Genomic DNA, 22,065 nt, shown 5'->3' with positions numbered 1-22,065 from the left:
TAGGAGGAATGTGGAAGTATTGGAAAGGGTTCAGAGGAGATTTACTAGGATGTTGCCTGGTATGGAGGGAAGGTCTTACGAAGAAGGGCTGAGGGACTTGAGGCTGTTTTCATTGGAGAGAAAAAAGGTTGAGAGGTGACTTAGTTGAGACATATAAGATAATCAGAGGGTTAGATAGAGTGGACAGTTAGAGCCTTTTTCCATGGATGGTGATGGCTAGCATGAGGGGACATAGCTTTAAATTGAGGTACGATAGATATAGCACAGATGTCAGAGGTAGTTTCTTTACTCAGAGAGTAGTAGGGGCTTGGAACAGCCTGCCTGCAACTGTAGTAGACTCGCCAACTTTAAGGGCATTTAAATGGTCATTGGATAGACACATGGATGAGAATGGAATAGTGTCGGATAGATGGGCTTCAGGTTGGTTTTACAGGTTAGTGCAACATTGAGGGGCGAAGGGTACTGCACTGTAATGTTCTATCTTCTAAGTACAATATTAAGGCTGCAGAGAAGGTGCACAGACAGCAAGATCAAGATTGAATTTAAAATTTGAGCAGTCCATTCAAAAGTCTAATAACTGAGGGGGGAAAGCTGTTCTTTAAACTATTCTACATGTAAAACAAAATTTAATATTTCCTGCCCAATGGAAGAGAGTTTAACTGGTTTGGGAGGAGCATGAGATTATGTCGGTTGATTTCCCAAAGCAGCGAGAAGTATAGATGAGGTCTATGAATGGGATTCTGGTTTGCATAATGGTCTGGGCTATGTTCACGACTCTCTGTAGTTTCTAGCAGGTTTGGGAAGAGCAGATGCCAAACAACACACCCAGATAGAATGCTTCCTATTATAGATGTATCTATAAAGATTGGTAAGAATCCTTGTGGACATGCCAAATTCCCTTATCCTGAGGAAGTAGAGATGTTGTTGTGCTTTCTTGACCATTGCGTCTATGTGGGTGGACCAGGACAGTTTGTTGCTGATGGGCGGCACGGTGGCACAGTGATTAGCACTGCTGCCTCACAGTGCCAGAGACCCGGGTTCAACTCCCGCCTCAGGCACTGACTGTGTGGAATGTGCACATTCTCCCCGTGTCTGCGTGGGTTTCCTCCGGGTGCTCCGGTTTCCTCCCACAGTCGAAAAATGTGCAGGTTAGGTGAAGTGGCCATGCTAAATTGCCCGTAGTGTTAGGTGAAGGGGTAAATGTAGGGGAATGGGTCTGGGTGGGTTGCGTTTTGGCGGGTCGGTGTGGACTTGTTGGGCCGAAGGGCCTGTTTCCACACTGTAAGTAATCTAGTATCTAGTAATTTAACACTTCCAGGAGTCATTGTTTGAGAGCTGCCCTACAACGGTGGTGTCAGCAAACTTGTACATGGAGTTGGTGCAGAATTTGGCCACACAGTCATGAGTGTTCAGGGAACACATTTGGGGGCTGAATATGCAGCCTTGTTGGGCACCAGTATTAAGGATTATTTCGGAGGTGGTGTTGTCACCTGTTTTTACTGATTGTAGTCGATGGGTCAGGAAGTCAAGTATACAGTTTACAGAGACAGCTGAGACCTGGGTCTCAGATTTTAGAGATGAGTTTGTTTAGAATAATGGTGTTGAAGGCGGAACTGTAGTCAATAAGTAGGAGGCTAATGTAGATATCCTTGTTGTCCAGATATTCCAGGGATGACTGTCGGGCCAGGGAGATGCCATCTGCTGTGGACATGTTACACCAATAGGCGAATTGGAAAAAATCAGAGCAATTTGGTCGACTGGAGTTGATGTGAGCCATGACTAACCCCTTGAAGCTCTTCAAAATTACAGACATCAGAGCCACTGGGTGGTGGTTATTGAGGCATGCTGCATGATGTTTCTTTGGCACCAGGCTGAAGGTGGTCTTCTTGAAGCAAGTGTGGACTTCAGGTCATAGTAAGGAGAGGTTAACGATGTCTGCAAATACTCTCACCAGCTAGTCCACACAGGACTTGAGTGCATGGCCATGGACTGTTTTCCATGCATTCATTGTCAAGAAGGCCAATTTAATGTCCGCGGTGGTGACCAAAGCTGTTGGGATAGATGACATTGTTCCATTGACCTTCTGTTCAAGGTGAGTATAGAATGCACTGAATTGTTGCCTGCGATTCTGTTCAACTTCACTTTGTAGCCTGTAATGACTTGTAAGCCTTGCCACAAATAATAGGTGTCTGTGTGGTTAGTCTGGGCCTCTTGGCATCACTGATGGCCTTACAAAGGTCATAAATGGATTTCCCTGTATAGATCAGGGTTGCCCAATTTGAATGCTTCAGACCTGGACTTCAGTATCTATACAATCCCAACAAGTGTGGAAGCAGGCTATTCAATCCATTGAGTCCACACTGACCCTCCAAACAGCATCTCACCCAGACCCACACCCCTACCCTATCCCTGTAATCCTGCACTTCTCATGGCTAATCCACCTAACCTAGACACCTTTGGACTGTGGGAGGAAACTGGAGCACCCAGAGGTGCAGACATGCAGAGAATGTGCAAACTCCACACAGACAGGTGCCCAAGACTGTAATCGAACCCGGGCCCTCGGTACTGGGAGGCAGCAGTGCTAACCACTGAGCCACCGCAGGGAGCGGATCTCCTGGTTCATCCATGGTTTCCAGTTGGGGAACATTCCGATTAACTTCACAAATGCTGCAAATCCAACTGAGTTTCTCCAGCAATTTCTGTTATTATTTCAAATTAATGGTGACGGAAAGGCAAATGACAGTGAATTAGATGGAAGAGATGATTTATTCATTCATGACAATTACTGATGAGGTTGAACGTGATCACTTTGGGACCTAGTCAATAGAAAAGTGTTAATGGATTAAAGTGGGATGTTTGGTCAACATACTGTGTGTGCAAGTCTCCATCTGGGCTTTGTCTAGTGCCACATACAGTCTGATTTCTGGTTCTGGTACACACTGACCCATGTGCCTCAACGGGGCCTGCATCATCTGAAGAATAATTTATCTTACCCGTACTCTTTCCTCCCTCTGTTTATTAATTAACTCCAAGATCTCTTTGCGTTTCTTGGCCTGTAGAAAGAAAGAATAATTGTAATAATTGCTTTTATTTGTTCAATTCTCTATTCCCCAACTCCAAGGAATCAGAGTTTAAAGAATCTCTGCATCTTCTTTATTCAATTGATAAAAGCAACTTTAATTTTGGGTATTTGATACCATTACTAAATCCTGTTTGTATAGCACCATCACATATAGAGAAACTCCACACTTCTTAATCTCAACAAGTGTCAACAAAGACAAATACAGCCACCCATCCTGTGCACACCAAATCGCAGAACATGTAAAGATCCGGTCAGCCTATTTTGATCAAGAGAGGAAGGCAACCAGGAAAATTCTTCCATGTTCTCCATAGACCAATAGCACAGAATGCAAAACATCCAGCTTTCAAACAGACCAGCCTGAAAGCATTAAGTTGAGAATCTTTGGAATTCTCTTCCTGAAGCAGCAGCAAAGGCAGTCTTTCAATGTTTTTAAGACAAAGTTAGATATTGTTTTAAGCAGGACAGTGAAAAATTGTCAGGGATAAGTAGAAATGCAGATTTAAGGTTATTGTCAGATCAGCCATCATTTCATTGAATGGAGAAGCAGGGTTGATGGTCGGAATGGCCTATTCCTGTTCCTAACTCATATGGATGTACATATCATTTCCTTTGTAACATTGCAGAATTTCGGTAGTACATAGAATTAGAGGGATTTCTATGATCAATTAGAATGTTTAATATGATTCCAATTATTCTATAATTTCCCATCCTAATGTAGAACAACTTCCTTTTGCAAGTCCTGTGACAGTGAAGCTTTCAGCAATGAAACAATAACAGCCTTTCAAAGATTTTTATCTGTTGTTCTCTTCCTTTTATTAATGTAAATCTGTATAATTGGAAACAATATTCAGTTAAAGATAGAATTTCACTTAACTGTTTGAATTACATCACAATAACTATTTTCACTTCTCTCCTCCAGGTTTTGATACAGTCTAAATTCACTTTATTCAAGCCAACACTGAATTCTGTACAAACTTTCTTACTCTACTGAAATCAGCTAATACTACACTTAGTAGAGCTGCCAGACCTGCTGAATTTTTCCAGCAATTCCTGTTTCTACTACCTGAAATCTTGAAATTATTCATGAATCTTAAGAATGTAAATTCATCTTCATTTTGGTTCAACTAGCTAATCCTGCATTACAATAAAATAGAGATGATTGTTTATTTGATTGTAGAATTTTAGTTCTGAGCTGCCAATACTCTATATGTGGAATAAACAGCCTATTGTACTCCTCTCAATTACTGTATTCAAAATGTTCACTTCAGTATCATTATCACTGATAATGCAACATTTAGTGTTACCAATGTTCTCATCACAACACTTGAAATTATGTTCTTTTGTTAAGATTCAGTGACACAGTCCCACACATTTCTTTGCCAGCTCATCCAAGTAGTGTTCACTATGTCTGAGCTTTTCCAGTTCATGGTGTCACATACTTGAGAGTTCACTGCAGCTAAACTATGATCAATCCTTTCTCTCACATCTACAAATGTGACTCTTGTAGCAGTAGAATCTGGATAGGAATCAGGACCAAGAAGTCTGATTGATTTTCTTACCCTTCCCTGCCCTGGAGTTGGAGCTAATTACTTAATGTGCACAGTTACTCCTGCAAAGATCAGCTAACTCAGGACACACTGGGGATCAAAAATAGAACTGTTCTGATTGTATGGATTAATACCACATCAGGCAGAACAGTTGCCACCAGACCTATTAGGAGAGTAACATCTCATATTCAGAAGGTAAAGGACTAGCTTGCAGGTGGTCTGTTCATTTTTGTTCCCTCAAGTTCAGACACAACACTTATTTAAAAAGGATCATTTGGTACTCCTTTTCTATTCCTTACTCATTACCTGATGAAGGAGCAGCGCTCTGAAAGCCAGTACTTCCAAATAAATCTGTTGGACTATAACCTGGTGGTGTGTGATTTTTAAACTTTGTCCACCTCAGTCCAACACAAGCAACTCCACATGATGTATTTTATAGACTACTCATACAGAGCTATAGCCTGGTCATGAAAAGGTTAAGACCAGCATTCCATCCCTGTCCTTCGTTCATGGGCTGAGAAAAGTTTCAAAGATTAATTAGTTAAAGAGTCTTTGAGTGAAAGTGACCCATGAATCTCTACTTGCTGATAATCACGGAGTATATTGTAGGTGTTGGTACCACTGGGAACTGCATCCCAGTCTGGCACCATAAATCCCTAAAACTGTCACTATCTGTAAACCTCATGCCCCTCCAGGCATTTGTCAGTGCTGCAGGCAATTTACATGAACTGTTCCAATTTCTAAGAACAGCTTTGTGTTTTGTTCTGTTGTGAGTATGTTGAGCAACAGTGTAATAACCGAGTGGGATCAACTAATGCCAGGTCACAGAGAGGGTCACTGCTTAGCCAATAATGATTCTGAGAGTATAGCACACCTTCGGACATGCTATCTGAACATATTCAGTTACATTCCCAAGACAGGGAGTAAACATATTTTTGGGCTTGTGGGCCTTTGGCCAAGGAATCTTAATGGTTAATCAGTGAACTAATGGGCTATTTAGTGGCTCACATACCAGTGAAGAATTGGTTACCTGATGAAATTCTGCGCCATTAAATCAATTCCGAGTCATAAATATTTTATAGATTTGATTCCCATTTGAGTCAAATATTGTCATATGGGATGCGGATGAGATGAGGCTGTTATCCTTATCATTCCCCAGCTGGGGAGGGAGGGGAATATAAACCAACCAGGGTTCTTGCTCCTGATTACTTAATCAGCAATTCTTGCTAGAAAGAAAATGCCTATAAACTCAGCTGTGCACTAACTGGTCAATTAACCTTCCTAACATGGCAGGTAGGAAGTGCATATCCACCAATCACAAGATTTAAAAGGCGTCTGGATGAGTACATAAATAGGAAAGGTTTAGAAGGTCCCTTGTCATGTGTCTCCAAGCTGAGACAGTCCCTCTGGGATAAGGGACTTAAAGATACAATTTAATAGAGTTACAGTACAAAACACCTCACTTTTCCAACAGTCGTAGTTGATGCCATTATTCAAACTGATCTGGGTGATACATTTGAATATTCCACCATCCATCTTTTTAATACAACAATTTCTTCCACTTCGATTGCACCAAGAGTTCATTCAGAGTGGAAGCTGTAAATCAATTGTCGATATTGTCATAGAAGTTGAGAAATGAAATGATTATTTCACCAAAAATGATGCCCTGACTCCTAATCAGATTGCTAAGGAAGATGTAATGGATGCTAATGGATAAGATGCAGTGTATAGCCTTATTAATCAGAAGCGTAGGAATGCTGACGAGGGTGCTTCTGGTGTGGCCAGGCTGCAGGTCTCAGCAGCTCTCTAAACCCATCCAACCAGATTGCTCACACTTGGCAGCATTCCCAGTGGAGGATAGTTTGTGCACATTTTGCACTATGAGAATTCACTATTAAAAAGCATTTACTTCTTCCAAATGTAAATTTATTTACAGAACATTCCTGGCTACCAGCATTTTCATTTAAAGGGAACATGCACTCAAGTAACAATTAACTTCCTGGTTATCTGACAGTGTGAATAATAAAACTATTGACATTGTTATTCCTTTGTTTTATCTGGGACATGTTGCAACTAAGAAACTTCTGATTTTCCACTGAATATGCATTTTCCATTTTCTGTTATATAACATTTTCTCTGCTGTATCATTCCTTTTCCACATCACTTCACATTATGTTTCAATCTGGTGACACAGTCCTTCGCTTCTGTGCTCTACAAAAGTGCATGGAAATGATAGAACAGCCAAAGTGGACAGAGATGAGAGAGGGAAGACCTGAGTGAAGTTACCAGCTGCTGACTAATGGGGAGATGTAGAGGGCTGGTGGAAATTACTATGAGGCTGTGCCTGTTACTGGTTTCTACCTTAATAACCTCCTAGTCTCATGCTTCTATCATATCAGACAGAGTCAAAGGATAAAGGAACTCACATTTTAAAAAGGTTTTTCTCTTGGGATTCATCTGCTTTGTTTGGTGGTGTTTCTTGAGAAAGGAAACACCAGTTTGAGTGGCCTCTCTTTTTGAATACATGCCTGAAGTACTGAAGGAGAGACTTCATTCAGATTTATAATAGTATCCTTTCAAAGCTTTTGATTCTACACAGTGTTGATAATTTTCTTAGAGACTTCTCTTAATTATTGATCTGCTGTTACAAAGTGCCATGAAATTAAGGAAGGAGGTATTGAAGCTTCACAGAAGGTCTACAGTAACAGCAATTCCTTGTTTGAAGCTACTAATTTTTCAGCTGACACCTTTATTAGAGCTTACATTAGCTGTTGGAATGGAACAGTTGGAGTTGTTATTATATGGAGGTGAGGATAAATGCCTCAATAGTTGTTTGCAAAATGGCAGGATGTGCACAATGTAGGCTTATTCAAAGAGATTTTATCCTAAGAAGCAGAAGACATCGGAAGGCAAGGTTTTGATGAGGTGGGTTATGGATTGAAGGGTCAAATGTCCAAGAGGTTGTTGGTATGGAAAGGCAGCATGACAAGGAAGGAAGGTGACAGGGAAGGCGGGCTGGAGGGAGATATAAGAAACTCAGGTAATGATTATAGTCAAGAAGGCATCCAAATGGGAGAGGCATTTCAGATTAGATTAGCATGGCAGAGATGAAGAGAGACACATTTTCTTTACAACAGGAGACAGTGATTGAAATTAATGCCTGAGGTAGGTGGTGAGATCCAGTTGGCCTGTAGCCAATTGAAGCTGCAATGAGATGACAATTAACACAAACACAGGTCCCCCAGGCATTGTAGACCTGTCAGTTTTCATATGTTGTTCATCATTTTTCACATAATGCTGACAGTACATAGAGTCAGGACTTTGGTTAGGCCATTTTTGGAATACTGCATTCAATTCTGGTGTCCCTGTTACAGGAAAAATGTTGTGAAACTTGAAAGGGTTCAGAAAAGATTTACAAGGATGTTGCCAGGGTTGGAGAGTTGGAGCGAGAGTGAGAGGCTGAATATGCTGGGGCTACTTTCCCTGAGGTGTCAGGGACTGAGGGATGATCTTATAGAGGTTTATAAAACAATGAAGGGCAAGAATAGGGTAAATAGACTAGGTTTTTTCCCTGACATGGGGAGTCCAAAACTAGAGGGGCATAGATTAAGTTGAGAAGGGAAAGATTTAAAAGGGACCTATGGGGCAATGTTTTCACATAGAAGATGAGGTATGTTATGTAATGAGCTGCTGGAGGAGGTGGTGGAGGCTGGTACAATTATGACATTTAAGAGGCATCTGGATGGGTACATAGATAGGAAGGGTGTAGAGGGATATGGGCCAAATGCTGGCAATTGGGACTAGATTAGGTTGGGATATCTGGTTGGCACGGTCTGTTTCCATGCTGCATTGCTCTATGCCTCTATGACTCTAAGGAACAGCATTCGGGGGCCAAGGGTTTAAGCACACCAGGAAGCAAACTGATAGAGGATTACCTACACAGGACAGTATGGATTATACCTGCCTATTTACTTCAATCCAGTGTTAAACTGTGTATGTTGCTTCTCAGAGTTAACTTCTCGAAATGTTCCCCCAACATGGTAAAATGGAGACAGCTAACTGATTAACAGCTTGTTACTCTGTGAAAAGACATTGTTGGCAAAGTCTACAGAAAAATATAATCAAAACAAGAAATAAATTGCCACATTTTTTCAAATATAATATGTGCAAAATAATGTCTTACTCATCTATGCCACACTTAATATCTTACAGTTTCAGAAATAGCCAAAACTGACACTGTCAAAATCGAAACATAAAAATGCCAGAAATGTTAAGCTGCCAGGCATCATCTGTGGAGACAAACAGTTTTAATGTTCAGGTTGAGAGGACCTTGCATCAGAACTGAAGAGAGATGAAATATAAAAGTTTTTACACTGATCGAAAGAGTTAGAGAAGAAAAGAAGGCAAGTTCTGTAATAGGATGGAGGACAGGAGAGATGAAATAATGAAATATTTAAACATGTAACAGCCAAAGAAGATGGTAATGGCTCTAGAAAAGAAACAAAGGATAAGTCAATATGAAGCATGAATGTTACAATAGCAGCTGACTGAATCCAACAAGGGGACAAAGACAGGAACAAACCAGAAAAATCCTCAAAATACACAGAACAAGCTAAAGGGCAAAGTTAATATTGTTGATTTCAATATGGAGTCAGGAAGGCTGTGAAGTGCTAAAAGATAAGGTATTGTGCCTTGCGTTTTCATAGAGCTTTTTTGAACACTGTAGCAGGCCATGGGTAGGTCAGAGTAGGAGAAAAGTGGAAAATTCAAATGAATAGTAACAGGAAACTAAGACTCATTCTGTGGTCAGAACATTTTGAGGTGTTCTCCAGACATCTAGTCTATATTTGGTCACCTCAGTACAGAGGGGATCACATGTAAACAGCGGGTACAGTACATTGGGTTGAAAATAGTATACGTAGATCATTGTTTCATGAGGAAGGACTGACTAGGCCCAAGGATCGTAAGGAAGTGTGAGGATATGTGTTGCATGAATAGGTACCATGGCAAAAGGGAGAGGGTGTTAGGGAAGACTGAGAAATGGTCTAGGAGGAATGGTTCCTTCAAAGTGCTGAAAAGAGAAGCTGCATTTGGTGGTGGCTTTACTCTGGAGCTGAAGAATTGGAGGAGGATGATGTGTATAACATGGAGACAGGGATGGTGGGAGGAGGTGATGAGGCAGATGAGAATGAGGATGAGGAAGACGCAATCATCATTCCAGGAGGAAGGGGAATTGGTAAGAGCAGAAATGTGAGAGATGGATTGGACACAGTGAAGCTCTCTGTTAATCACCAATATGGTGGGAGTTTTCAGTTTAGGTAATGAGCATACCAGAGGTGTTGGTGTGGAGGGTGCAGCATCAGAACAGATGCAACAAATTGAGAAATGAGAAAGTGCAGAAAGGACGGCATAAGGAAACATACTTGAGGGTGGCTGTGGGAATCTATGGGTTTATAATGAAGATCAGTTAACAGCCTATCCCCATAATTGGCAACAAAGATGGTGAGGATGGAAATTAAAGGATCAGCTAAAAACCAGATGGAGGTAAGAGGATGGAAACTGGAAACAAATCATGCCAAGGACAGGAGATGGCACAAATCCAGTCATCAAAATGTCAGAAACAGATGATGGAGGGGGCTGAGTAGGGCTATACTCATGAACGTTCCATATAACCCAGCAAAGAGCAGGCACAGCTAGGATCCACAGAGCTACACATTGCAAAACCTAATCCAAATTGAGAAAATAATACTTAGGGTGTGTATTTTAGTTCCAGAAATATACTACACTATGCAAAGATGAAGTAAAAACACTTCTTAAAAGAAACTTGTTCCACTTGTTGGCCATCACTACAGGCTTATACACAATTGTGATATCAGCAGACTAACAATATTAACAGTTATTTTGTGCTGTTTTTGTGGTTTCCTGAGCACACATGACATACTGTTGCTCGCCACAAACCATGAGCAGTCCTGGAATTTCCTCCCTCAAACCATTCTAAATGTGTCAATAACAAATGGTTTAAGAAAAGAGCTCATTGCCAACTTCTCAATCCTGGTCCAATGAGTAATGCTAACATCCAGAAAATTTTTAAAAATGAGATTCTCTGTATAAAATAAACATTGTAACGTCATGAAAATGTACCACCTTCCATACTGTATGTTTATCAAAAATGTTGGGTTCAAAATGCAGCCTTTTCTGAGTTATAAAATTATAAAATCACACAACACTAGGTTATAGCCCAATAGGTTTATTTGGAAACACTGCCTTTCAGAGCGCTGCTCCTCATTAGGTGGTTGTCACAATCACCTGATGAAGGAGCACACTCCAAAAGGCAGTGTTTCCAAATAAATCTGTTGGACTATAACCTAGTGTTGTGTGATTTTTAACTTTGTCCACCCCAGTCCCACACCGGCTCCTCCACATCATTTTCTCAGTGAGTTGATATCAGTTGTGATAATGCCTCTGCGTTTAGGTAGGGGATGTAACTAGGATTCTGATCTTGCTAGTTATCCAGCAATTTCTGATGCTGGAGTTTACACTTACAGACATCAATAACAGGATCAGACCAGGTTGTGATTCCCCTGCAGTCAAATAGCAACCATGTGACAGTTGCTTTGGAATAGATTAAATGGACGGGGTGGAATATTGGGGTGAAGTAGCAGAACACAAAATTTTGAAACCCAAGTCATTTTGTTTGGAGAGAATCAGATATCCTCACTTTGTCAGCTGGCATGACATGTCCATCACTCCTCATGTAGTTGCCAGCTGCTTGTACCCCAGTCACCTTATGGGTAATCGAAGATGGAGGACAGGAAAAATTTCTGGCTGTAAGAGCTGCTCCTTTTTTTGAGGTATTTTAGATGTTGGAGGTGATTTCCTCGAATTCCAGGAGCAGCAATTACTGTTTCATATGCTATTGCATTGTTTTGGAATTTTGGAAAAAAAAAGTCAAAACAATAGCAGTTTAAAAGCGAGAAGAGCAGACAAAGGAAGCACACGGTGAGGACAGTGCAGGAGAGAGAGAGAGAGAGAAAGAACCTGCACAGTTACCGTCTTTGCTGTTTGAATTTGTGTGTCGCTGGACATCGGAGTGCATCTGGGAAAATTAACAAACAGTGAAAGTCACAACCAATCTTGGAGGAACTGTTGGGCGAAGTTCACAGCACAGAATCAGATAAGTTAATTGTTGTTTTAAGTCTGTCCAAGAGAAAGGCTGCAGTAGTGAGTATAGTGGATTCTTTCTTGATTATATATTTTTGGAGATAAGTCTCTTGATTAAACTTAAAATATAAGCCATAGCTATTAATGTAACCTGGGCAGTGTTTGTAGAGGAATAAGACGGTGTTATTTTCTGGGTCTGTAGATTGTGAAGGAGCAAAAATGGCCTTTGCAGTGATATGTACTTCTTGTCAGATGTGGGAGTTTAAAGAGAGTTTAAAGGTTACTGCGGATTATATCTGCCATAAATGCTGTTGGATGGAAATCTTATCAGATCGAGTGGATCGGTTGGAGAGACAGATAGAAGCGATGAGGAATTTGCAACAGCAACAGTATGTGATGGATGGCAGTTATAGGAAGGGGGGAAAAGTCTCAGATACAGTCACAGAGATGGGTTAACTCCAGGAAGGGTGAGAGAGGTCGGCACCTAGGGCAGGAGTCTTTTGTGGATATACCCATTTCAAACAGGTAAGCTGTTTTGGAAAATGTAGGGGGTGATGGATTCTCAGGGGAACGTAGCACAAACAGCCAAGTTTCTGGTATTGAGACTGGCTCTAATGCAACGAGGGGTACGTTGGCTTCCAAGAGATCAATTAAGTTAGGGGATTCTGCAGTCAGAGGTACAGATAGACGTTTCTGTGGCCAGCAAAGAAAAAGCAGAATGGTGTGTTGTTTTCCTGGTGCCAGGATCAAGGATGTCTCAGAGGGTGCAGAATGTTCTCACAGAGGAGAGGGACCAGCAAGAGGTCATTGTCCACATTAAAACCAATGATATAGGAAGGGAAAAGGTTGAGATTCTGAAGGGAGATTACAGAGTTAGGCAGGAATTTAAAAAGGAGGTCCTCAAGGGTAGCAATATCTGGATTACTCCCAGTGCTACGAGCTTGTAAGGGCAGGAATAGGAGGATAGAGCAGATGTATGCATAGCTGAGGAGCTGGTGTATGGGAGAAGGATTCACCATTTTTGGATCATCGGAATCTCTTTTGGGGTAGAAGTGACCTGTATAAGAAGGACGGATTGCACCTAAATTAGAAGGGGACGAATGTACTGGCAGGAAAATTTGCTAGAACTGCTTGGGAGGATTTAAACTAGTAAGGTGGGGGTGTGGGACCCAGGGAGATAGTGAGGAAAGAGATCGATCTGAGATGGGTACAGCTGAGAACAGAAGTGAGTCAAACAGTCAGGGCAGACAGGGACAAGGTAGGACTAATAAAATAAACTGCATTTATTTCGATGCAAGGGGCCTAACAGGGAAGGCAGATGAACTCAGAGCATGGTTAGGAACATGGGACTGAGATATCATAGCAATTACGGAAACATGACTCAGGGATGGGCAGGACTGGCAGCTTAATATTCCAGGATACAAATGCTACAGGAAGGATAGAAAGGGAGGCAAGAGAGGAGGGGGAGTGGCATTTTTGATAAGGGATAGCATTACAGCTGTGCTGAGGGAGGATATTCCTGGAAATACATCCAGGGAAATTATTTGGGTGGAACTGAGAAATAAGAAAGGGATGATCCCCTTATTGGTATTGTATTATAAACCCCCCAATAGTCAGAGAGAAAATGAGGAACAAACTTGTAAGGAGACCTCAGTTATCTGTAAGAATAATAGGGTAGTTATGGTAGGGGATTTTAATTTTTCAAAACATCGACTGGGACTGCTATAGTGTTAAAGGTTTAGATGGAGAGGAATTTGTTAAGTGTGTACAAGACAATTTTCTGATTCAGTTTGTGGATGTACCTACTAGAGAAGGTGCAAAACTTGACCTACTCTTGGGGAATAAGGCAGGGCAGGTGACTGAGGAGTCAGTGGGGGAGCACTTTGGGGCCAGCGACCATAATTCTATTCGTTTTAAAATAGTGATGGAAAAGGATAGACCAGATCTAAAAGTTGAAGTTCTAAATTGGAGAAAGGCCAATTTCGACAGTATTAGGCAAGAACTTTCAAAAGCTCATTGGAGGCAGATGTTCGCAGGTAAAGGGACGGTTGGAAAAAGGGAAGCCTTCAGAAATGAGATAACAAGAATCCAGAGAAAGTATATTCCTGTCAGGGTGAAAGGGAAGGCTGTAGGTATAGGGAATGCTGGATGACTAAAACAATTGAGAGTTTGGTTAAGAAAAAGAAGGAAGCATATGTCAGGTATAGACAGGATAGATCGATTGAATCCTTAGAAGAGTATAAAGAAAGTAGGAACATACTTAAGAGGGAAATCAGGAGGACAAAATGGGGACATGAGATAGCTTTGGCAAATAGAATTAAGGAGAATCCAAAAGGTTTTTACAAATATATTAAGGACAAAAGGGTAACTCGGGAGAGAATAGGGCCCCTCAAAGATCAGCAAGGCGGCCTTTGTGTGGAACCACAGAAACTGGGGGAGGTACTAAATGAATATTTTGCATCAGTATTTACTGTGGAAAAGGATATGGAAGATATAGACTGTAGGGAAATAGATGGTGACATCTTGCAAAATGTCCAGATTACAGAGGAGGAAGTGCTGGATGCCTTGAAAAGGTTAAAAGTGGATAAATCCTCAGGACCTGATGAGGTGTACCTGAGAACTCTGTGGGAAGCAAGAGAAGTGATTGCTGGGCCTCTTGCTGAGATATTTTATCATCGATAGTCACAGGTGAGATGCCGGAAGACTGGAGGTTGGCAAATGTGGTGCCACTGTTTAAGAAGGGTGGTAAAGACAAGCCAGGGAACTACAGACCGGTGAACCTGACCTCGGTGGTGGGCAAGTTGTTGGAGGGAATCCTGAGGGACAGGATGTACATGTATTTGGAAAGGCAAGGACTGATTCGGAATAGTCAACATGGCTTTGTGCGTGGGAAATCATGTCTCACAAACTTGATTGGGTTTTTTGAAGAAGTAACAAAGAAGATTGATGAGGGCAGAGCAGTAGATGTGATTTATATGGACTTCAGTAAGGCGTTCGGCAAGGTTCCCCATGAGAGACTGATTAGCAAGGTTAGATCTCATGGAATACAGGGAGAACTAGCCAATTGGATACAGAACTGGCTCAAAGGAAGAAGACAGAGGGTGGTGGTGGAGGGTTGTTTTTCAGACTGGAGGCCTGTGACCAGTGGAGTGCCACAAGGATCGGTGCTGGGTCCTCTACTTTTTGTCATTTACATAAATGATTTGGATGCGAGCATAAGAGGTACAGTTAGTAAGTTTGCAGGTGACACCAAATTTGGAGTTGTAGTGGACAGTGAAGAGGGTTACCTCAGACTACAACAGGATCTGGACCAGATGGGCCAATGGGCTGAGAAGAGGCAGATGGAGTTTAATTCAGATAAATGCGAAATGCTGCATTTTGGGAAAGCAAATCTTAGCAGGACTTATACACTTTATGGTAAGGTCCTAGGGAGTGTTGCTGAACAAAGAGACCTTGGAGTGCAGGTTCATAGCTCCTTGAAAGTGGTGTCGCAGGTAGATAGGATAGTGAAGAAGGCGTTTGGTATGCTTTCCTTTATTGGTCAGAGTATTGAGTACAGGAGTTGGGAGGTCATGTTGCGGCTGTACAGGACATTGGTTAGGCCACTGTTGGAATATTGCGTGCAATTCTGGTCTCCTTCCTATCGGAAAGATGTTGTGAAACTTGGAAGGGTTCAGAAAGGATTTACAAGGATGTTGCCAAGGTTGGAGGATCTGAGCTACAGGGAGAGGCTGAACAGGCTGGGGCTTTTTTCCCTGGAGTGTCGGAGGCTGAGGGGTGACCTTATAGAGGTTTACAAAATTATGAGGGGCATGGATAGGATAAATAGACAAAGTCTTTTCCCTGGGGTCAGGGAACCAGAACTAGAGGGCATAGGTTTAGGGTGAGAGGGGAAAGATATAAAAGAGACCTAAGGGGCAACATTTTCACGCAGAGGGTGGTACATGTATGGAATGAGCTGCCAGAGGATGTGGTGGAGGCTGGTACAATTGCAACATTTAAGGCGCATTTGGATGGGTATATGAATAGGAAGGGTTTGGAGGGATATGGGCTGGGTGCTGGCAGGTGGGACTAGATTGGGTTGGGATATCTGGTCAGCATGGACAGGTTGGACCGAAGGGTCAGTTTCCATGCTGTACATCTCTATGACTCTATGACATATGGAGAGAAATAAGTTCTCTTATCTACTTGGCTACAGACACCAAAATCTCATTTCCCAGTCACCTTCCAGCTACTGCAGGAAACAGCTTAAAAACCACAGGCAGTTTCTCAGTGAAAGAGGTCAAGGCTTTATGTCTACAACACTGCTCTGCAGAAATTTGAAAACTAGCAGGTGCTGACACAAGAATCTAGCAAGGTTCCTGTCAACCACTTCCTGTTGGCTGTTCACTTGTTCTACAGTTCTTGTTCTTAGACCATTTACAACTTGGAAATGCACATTGTTTTATACTGTGTAATGTGTTAGAGGAGATGCATCACCATCAGAATAACTTTTACATTTACAAATTCCAAAAAATCATTCACTCTTAAAATTGTTTTTTTTTAACGTTTCCAATCAGAGTCCCTTGACCTGTTAGCACTTCAACGAGGAGATCTTCTCACATACCGCAGGCTAAATTCAAGATTATTTTTATTTTATGATTTTAATGCAAGATCAGCATCAGTCTTGTTGTGATAAACCCTACAAGGTCCTTGGGAATCACTAATTAATCGCCTTATAAAGTCTGTTGCGAATGACTTTCCATGGTAACGGGCAATGGTCTACCCAGCCGGAACTAGTAACCTGAAAAATGATGTCATCGTAAGGGGTTGGGTCTGGGTTCAAGTCCCATCTGCTCCAGAGATGTGTAATAATGTCTCTGAACAAGTTGACTAGAAAAATTAGGTTAAATAAAAAATAAAGGTCTCTGTTAGCAGTCTCTGTGACACAGTGGGTCAGCACATTCAGCCGTTAACCAGACAGTTGGAGGCTCAAAACCACCCAGGAATGCCGTTCACTTTACTTTAGAAGCCCTCTTGTGATGCAGAGGTAATGTCCCTACTACTGGACCAGGACACCCAAGTTTAAGTCCCACCTGCTCCAGAGCTGAGTATAACATCTCTGAACAGGTTGACTAGAAATGAGGTTAAGTAAAAAATTTTTAAAAAATATTAAGCAGACACGTGTCCTTAAGCTGTAATGCTTGTAAATATGAATTGGCTATTCAGGTGATCACTGGTGCTGGTTAAAATGAGTAAAAAACAAAAAGAAAAGCCAGGGTGCATTTGGTGGCAAAGTTGCTCAGTATTGTGTGATAGCACTTCTGAGAAAAAAGAAGAAAAAAAAGCAAACCCAGACGGCTTTTGTGGTGTGGTGGTAGCGTCCCTGCCTCTGAACCAGGGCTAATTGGGACTGTTAATCTGGTTCAAAGATGGAGCCCTGGCTGACATATAAAATAGGGGAGTGTCAGAGATGCTGACATTCTGGTAGCTGACTCTGAATGAGGCAGTACTAAAGTAAAGGACTGTACGTGTGTAAATAAAGGGTGACTTGGCAAAGGATACTTGTCTCTGTGGAATTACTTCACCAGGAGGTCTGGGTTCAGGTCTCATTGGTTCCAGGTGTGTGTAATAACATTTCTGTACAGATAAATTAGAAAATATAATAAAGCAGACACTTGGAGGCCCATGGTTCAAATCCCAACTGCTCCAAAAGTGTGTAATAACATCTTTAAATAAGCTGATTTTGTTTAAAAGCTTATGGTGGTGGCGGTGGTTCGGAGCTAAACAAAAATGAAAAGGAAAGTTCCAATGATTTAGTGCGGGAAAGTAATTCAGCTGTGAGCATAGACTGCCTTATCTCCTCCTCCAATTCTATTTTGATTTTGATTTTGTCCCTACCTCCCCCTCACCTTTGATGGTTTGCATTGTCCTTAACAGAGCTTTGCATGTAAATATTTAATTGGTTACATGGGTGATTACTGGCAGTGGTTAATAGAATCACAGAACTTTACAGGACAGAAGAAGGACACTTGGCGCATCATTTCTGTACCAGCTCCTGAAATAGCTAGTCAGTTAGTTACACTCTCCAGTCCTATCTCCAAAACACTCTAAGTTCATCACTTTCAAATATATATCTAGCTCTCTTTTGAAATGTCCTATGGAATCCACTTCCACCATTCTCCCAGGCAGCCTATTCCAAAACTAACAACTCTCTGAGTAGTTTTTCCTCATCTCATTCCGAGCTCTCTTGCTGACAATCTTGAAATTGTGATCCCCCTAGCTACTGATATACCAACAAGTAGAAACAGAATATCCTTCTTTACCCTTAATTTCTCTGCTCCAAGGAGAACAAGCTCAGTTTCTCTAATCTTTGCTAAAATTGGTCATTCCTGGTATCATTCTTGTCAACCTCCTCTGAATTCTCTACAGACATCACTTCCTTACTTTTATATTTAAAACATCTATTTACAAACCCAAGGAGCCTCTAAGCCTTCTTAACAACTGTTTCAACTTGCCTGACCACATTCAGAGAATTCCACTCGTGAACCCTGAGGTCCATCTGTTACTGTACTCCCCTCAACATCATACCATTCAGTCAGCATTGTCTCTCCATGTTTCTTTTACCAAAATGTATTACCTCACATTTCTCTGCCTTGAAATTCAGCTGCCTAGCTCACACCCTATTCACCTTTCTTTTGAAATTCTCCCATTTATCATCCACTCTTTTATCTACCAAAATGCGTTACCAATGAATTTTCTCCAGTTCAACTTTTAGATCCAGTCTGGGATCTTAATCATTGACTGATTTTTGTCCTTTACCATATTAATATTGAATCTTATTATGTTATGACTGCTATTTCCCAAATGTGCCCCCATTCTGACATTCTCCACTTGGCCTGCCTCATTTTCTAGGGCCAGAAGGCACAGCCCCTTTCCTGGAAACGCAGTTCCTGAAAGTTCTCCGGCACACATTGCAGAATGTTTACTGTTCTATAATAAATAGACAACAATAAATACCAAATCATTGTTCCCTTCTTGATTCTCACCTCCAACCAGATACTAATTTAGGACCTGCATCTTGTTCAAGGGCAATGATACTACCTTTGACTAAAACTGCTATACTTCCTTCCCCTTCACCCAACTAGTTCCTACACCAATTGTGTATGATAGCACTTCCGGATATTAAAATAAACAAAAATAAAGACCAAATTATGTGTGATAGCACTTATGGATACATTTTTTTTAAAAACAGACTCAGAAAATACTCTTGCAATGCAGTAGTAGTGTGCAATAACACCTCTGACCAAACTGATCAGAAAAAACATCTAGACAATATAAAACAAGCAGACCCAATTTAGTGTGACAGCACTTCCGATATTGAAAAAAATGCAGACCTGATTCATGCCTGGGTGTCCTTAAAGAGGGAGCACACGGTATCCATCAATGCTCTTGATTCTTTGAGAGATGGTGGGTACCGGAGGGGGAGGGGGATACAGTGCTTTATCTCTCCTCCCAACTCCAGTTTGATTTAGTCCTGTACCACTCTCCCTACCTATCCCACCTCCCCCCCAACCCTCACCCCTTCCAACCCTCCCCACCCCTTCACGTTTGATGGTTCGCAATGCCAATAGTGGGCTTTTTTTTTTTTTTTAGATTACTTTTAGATTAGATTAGATTACTTACAGTGTGGAAACAGGCCCTTCGGCCCAACAAGTCCACACCGCCCCGCCGAAGCGCAACCCACCCATACCCCTACATTTACCCCTTACCTAACACTACGGGCAATTTAGCATGGCCAATTCACCTGACCTGCACATTTTTGGACTTGTGGGAGGAAACCGGAGCACCCGGAGGAAACCCACGCAGACACGGGGAGAACGTGCAAACTCCACACAGTCAGTCGCCTGAGGCGGGAATTGAACCCGGATCTCTGACGCTGCGAGGCAGCAGTGCTAACCACTGTACCACCGTGCCGCCCACACGGGTTTTCTAATTGGTTGCACAGGTCTGGTGGTGGTTAATAGTTGAAAGACAATAATAAGTCGCAGTGGGCTTAGTGGTTAGCACCACGGTGGCTCAGTGGTTAGCACTGCTGCCTCACAGCGCCAGGGACCGAGGCTCGATTCCAGCCTCGGGCAACTGTCTGTGTGGTGTTTGCACATTCTCCCCGTTTACGCGTGGGTTTCCTCCCACAGTCCAAAGATGGGCATGTTTGGTGAATTGGCCATGCTAAATTGCCTATAGTGTACATTATTAGCCAGGAGTAAATATAGGGTAGGTTAATATGTCTGACTGGATTGCTCTTCAGAGGGCCGGTGTGGATTTGTTGGACCCAAGGGCCTGTTTCCATACTGTAGGGATTCTAATTATATTTAAAAGGGATCTAAGAGGCAATATTTTCAAGCAGAGAGTGGTGCGTATTTGGAATAAGCTGCCAGAGGAAGTGGTAGAGGCTGGTACAATAACAACATTTAAAAGCATCTGGCTAGGACATGAATAGGAAGGGTTTAGAGGGTGTGATGCTGCTGCTCCTTTAACAAGGTTGTGTTGTCCTTGTTTTTATTTCTCAGAGGGGTTGTAAACGCAGAGACTCCAAGAGGTTTAGGTTTGAAGGGTTTTAGGGCCAATTTGATTGTAGCTAACAGATTCTGCTTCAGACAAAAGGCTTTCAAGTTTAAAAGTAACACTTGTACAATGAAAGGGGAAGGGACAGTTCTCCCAGCTCAGCTTTTCTCAGGTTTGGTTTGGTTTTAGCAGTCTGACAATTCAGTGAAAGCAGTCAGTCAGTTAAGAAGCTGCTAGAACTGAAAATGTGTTGCTGGAAAAGCGCAGCAGGTCAGGCAGCAAGCTGATAGACCCAAAGAAACAGGTCCATGCTGATCCTCCCTGCCTCTGACATCTCTCCTGTAAGAACGTGTTGGATTTTTCCTTTTTATGCAAAGGGGTGTTAATGCGGATTGGTGCAAGTATTTTTAACAGCATCATTGAGCTGGGATAATCTGTTGGGTTTACGGATAGGTTGTTATTCTGTATTCTGTTTTGTTTGTGTTTCATTTGGTAATCTTGCCAATAAATTCTGTTTTGTTTAAAACTAAATGGTTGGGCCAGCTGCATCACTCCTGGAATATCCACTCTGCACCTGCTTAAAACAGCTAGCAAAGTTAGGATCCGGGCTACTTTCTTGAAATGTTTTGACGGGGTCTGGCCTGATTCATAATAAGAGATTTGGGTCAAACACTGGCAAATGGGACTTCATTAATTTAGGATATCTGGTTTGCATGGACAAGTTAGACCAAAGACTCTGTTTCTGTGCTGTATATCTTTGTGCTTCTGGATCAACCATTTTCATTTTCAGCTTAAATAATGTGATACTGAAACAAGCACTGGAATAAAAAGCTGCTCAAAGATCAGGAAGCACAACCTTAAATTATGAATTCAACTGCTTTCTGTGCATTCTGTTATCCAATTAGAGTAAACACGACTCTTTCAAAGAAATGGTTTTTGTACGTGTGAAAAGGTTTTCCAGCAAATGAAATGTAGAAGACATAGTGACATGATCATAACTGCATCATTGCTTATGTGGAAAAGCACTTCTCTCCTCCACATTAATAAATAGGTAAAATACAAAAAAAAACAATCCTGTACCCCAAGAACTTCATGCAGAGTTGGAGACAGTCACAGAAAGGAGCAGGTAAGTGACACAGCCAGAGATTTCTGTTAGTGCACCAACACAATAAGTGCATTGGCTTCTGCTTTTACCACCTGCTATTGCAGGCAGGGCCTAGGAGCAGCATTAACTTGCTTTCATACCATGCTTTTAATGTAGAAAAACATCCAGAGAAACTTCCCAGGGTCATAAATAAATGAAAATTGACACCAAACCAAAACAGGGCTAGTGTTAATATAGGTGTATTTTATAAGATGTAGGAACACAGAGAAACTATTCAGCCCAATAAGTTTACTCAGACCATTAATGAGATCATGGCTGATCTGATAAATCTCAACTCAATTTCCCGGCCTTTTGACTATAATCCTGATCCCTCACTGATTAAAAATCTATGTCAGATAGCAACCGAGCTTCGACAGTCCTCTTCTGTAAAGAATTTCACAGGTTCATCACTTCTGAGAGAAAAAAAACTCTTATGTCTCAAATAAGTACCCCTTGTTCTGAGATTATGTCCTCTGGTCCTTCACTCTCCCACAAGGAGAAACAATCTAACTGTATTGAACCTGTCAAGTCCCCTAAGAACAAACACAAAAATTGCTGGAGAAATCCAGCAGGTCTGGCAGCAT

General features: G+C 41.7%; 1 protein-coding gene across 8 annotated transcripts in view; it reads right to left on the bottom strand.

The window, feature by feature from the left end:
* The window catches only part of LOC122541134 (cilia- and flagella-associated protein HOATZ), a 61,959-nt gene that overhangs the window by 19,047 nt on the left and 20,847 nt on the right, over positions 1–22,065 (bottom strand). For 6 of the 8 annotated variants that reach the window (XM_087976295.1, XM_087976297.1, XM_087976294.1 and 3 more), the window contains one exon: positions 2,994–3,053. The exons of 1 other annotated variant lie outside the window; for it this stretch is intronic. In XM_087976295.1, coding sequence (XP_087832421.1) covers positions 2,994–3,053 — 60 coding nt within the window. Of the gene's footprint in view, positions 1–2,993; positions 3,054–7,055; positions 7,166–22,065 lie in introns of those variants that run through there. One more of the 8 variants, XM_087976298.1, reaches the window with a different exon arrangement.

This window comes from Chiloscyllium plagiosum, unplaced genomic scaffold, assembly GCF_037043375.1.
Source record: "Chiloscyllium plagiosum isolate Xiang-an unplaced genomic scaffold, Cpla_swu_hap1 HiC_scaffold_29, whole genome shotgun sequence".
In the NCBI taxonomy this organism is placed as follows: Eukaryota; Metazoa; Chordata; class Chondrichthyes; order Orectolobiformes; family Hemiscylliidae; genus Chiloscyllium; species Chiloscyllium plagiosum.
This window is presented reverse-complemented; position numbering and strand designations above follow the sequence as displayed.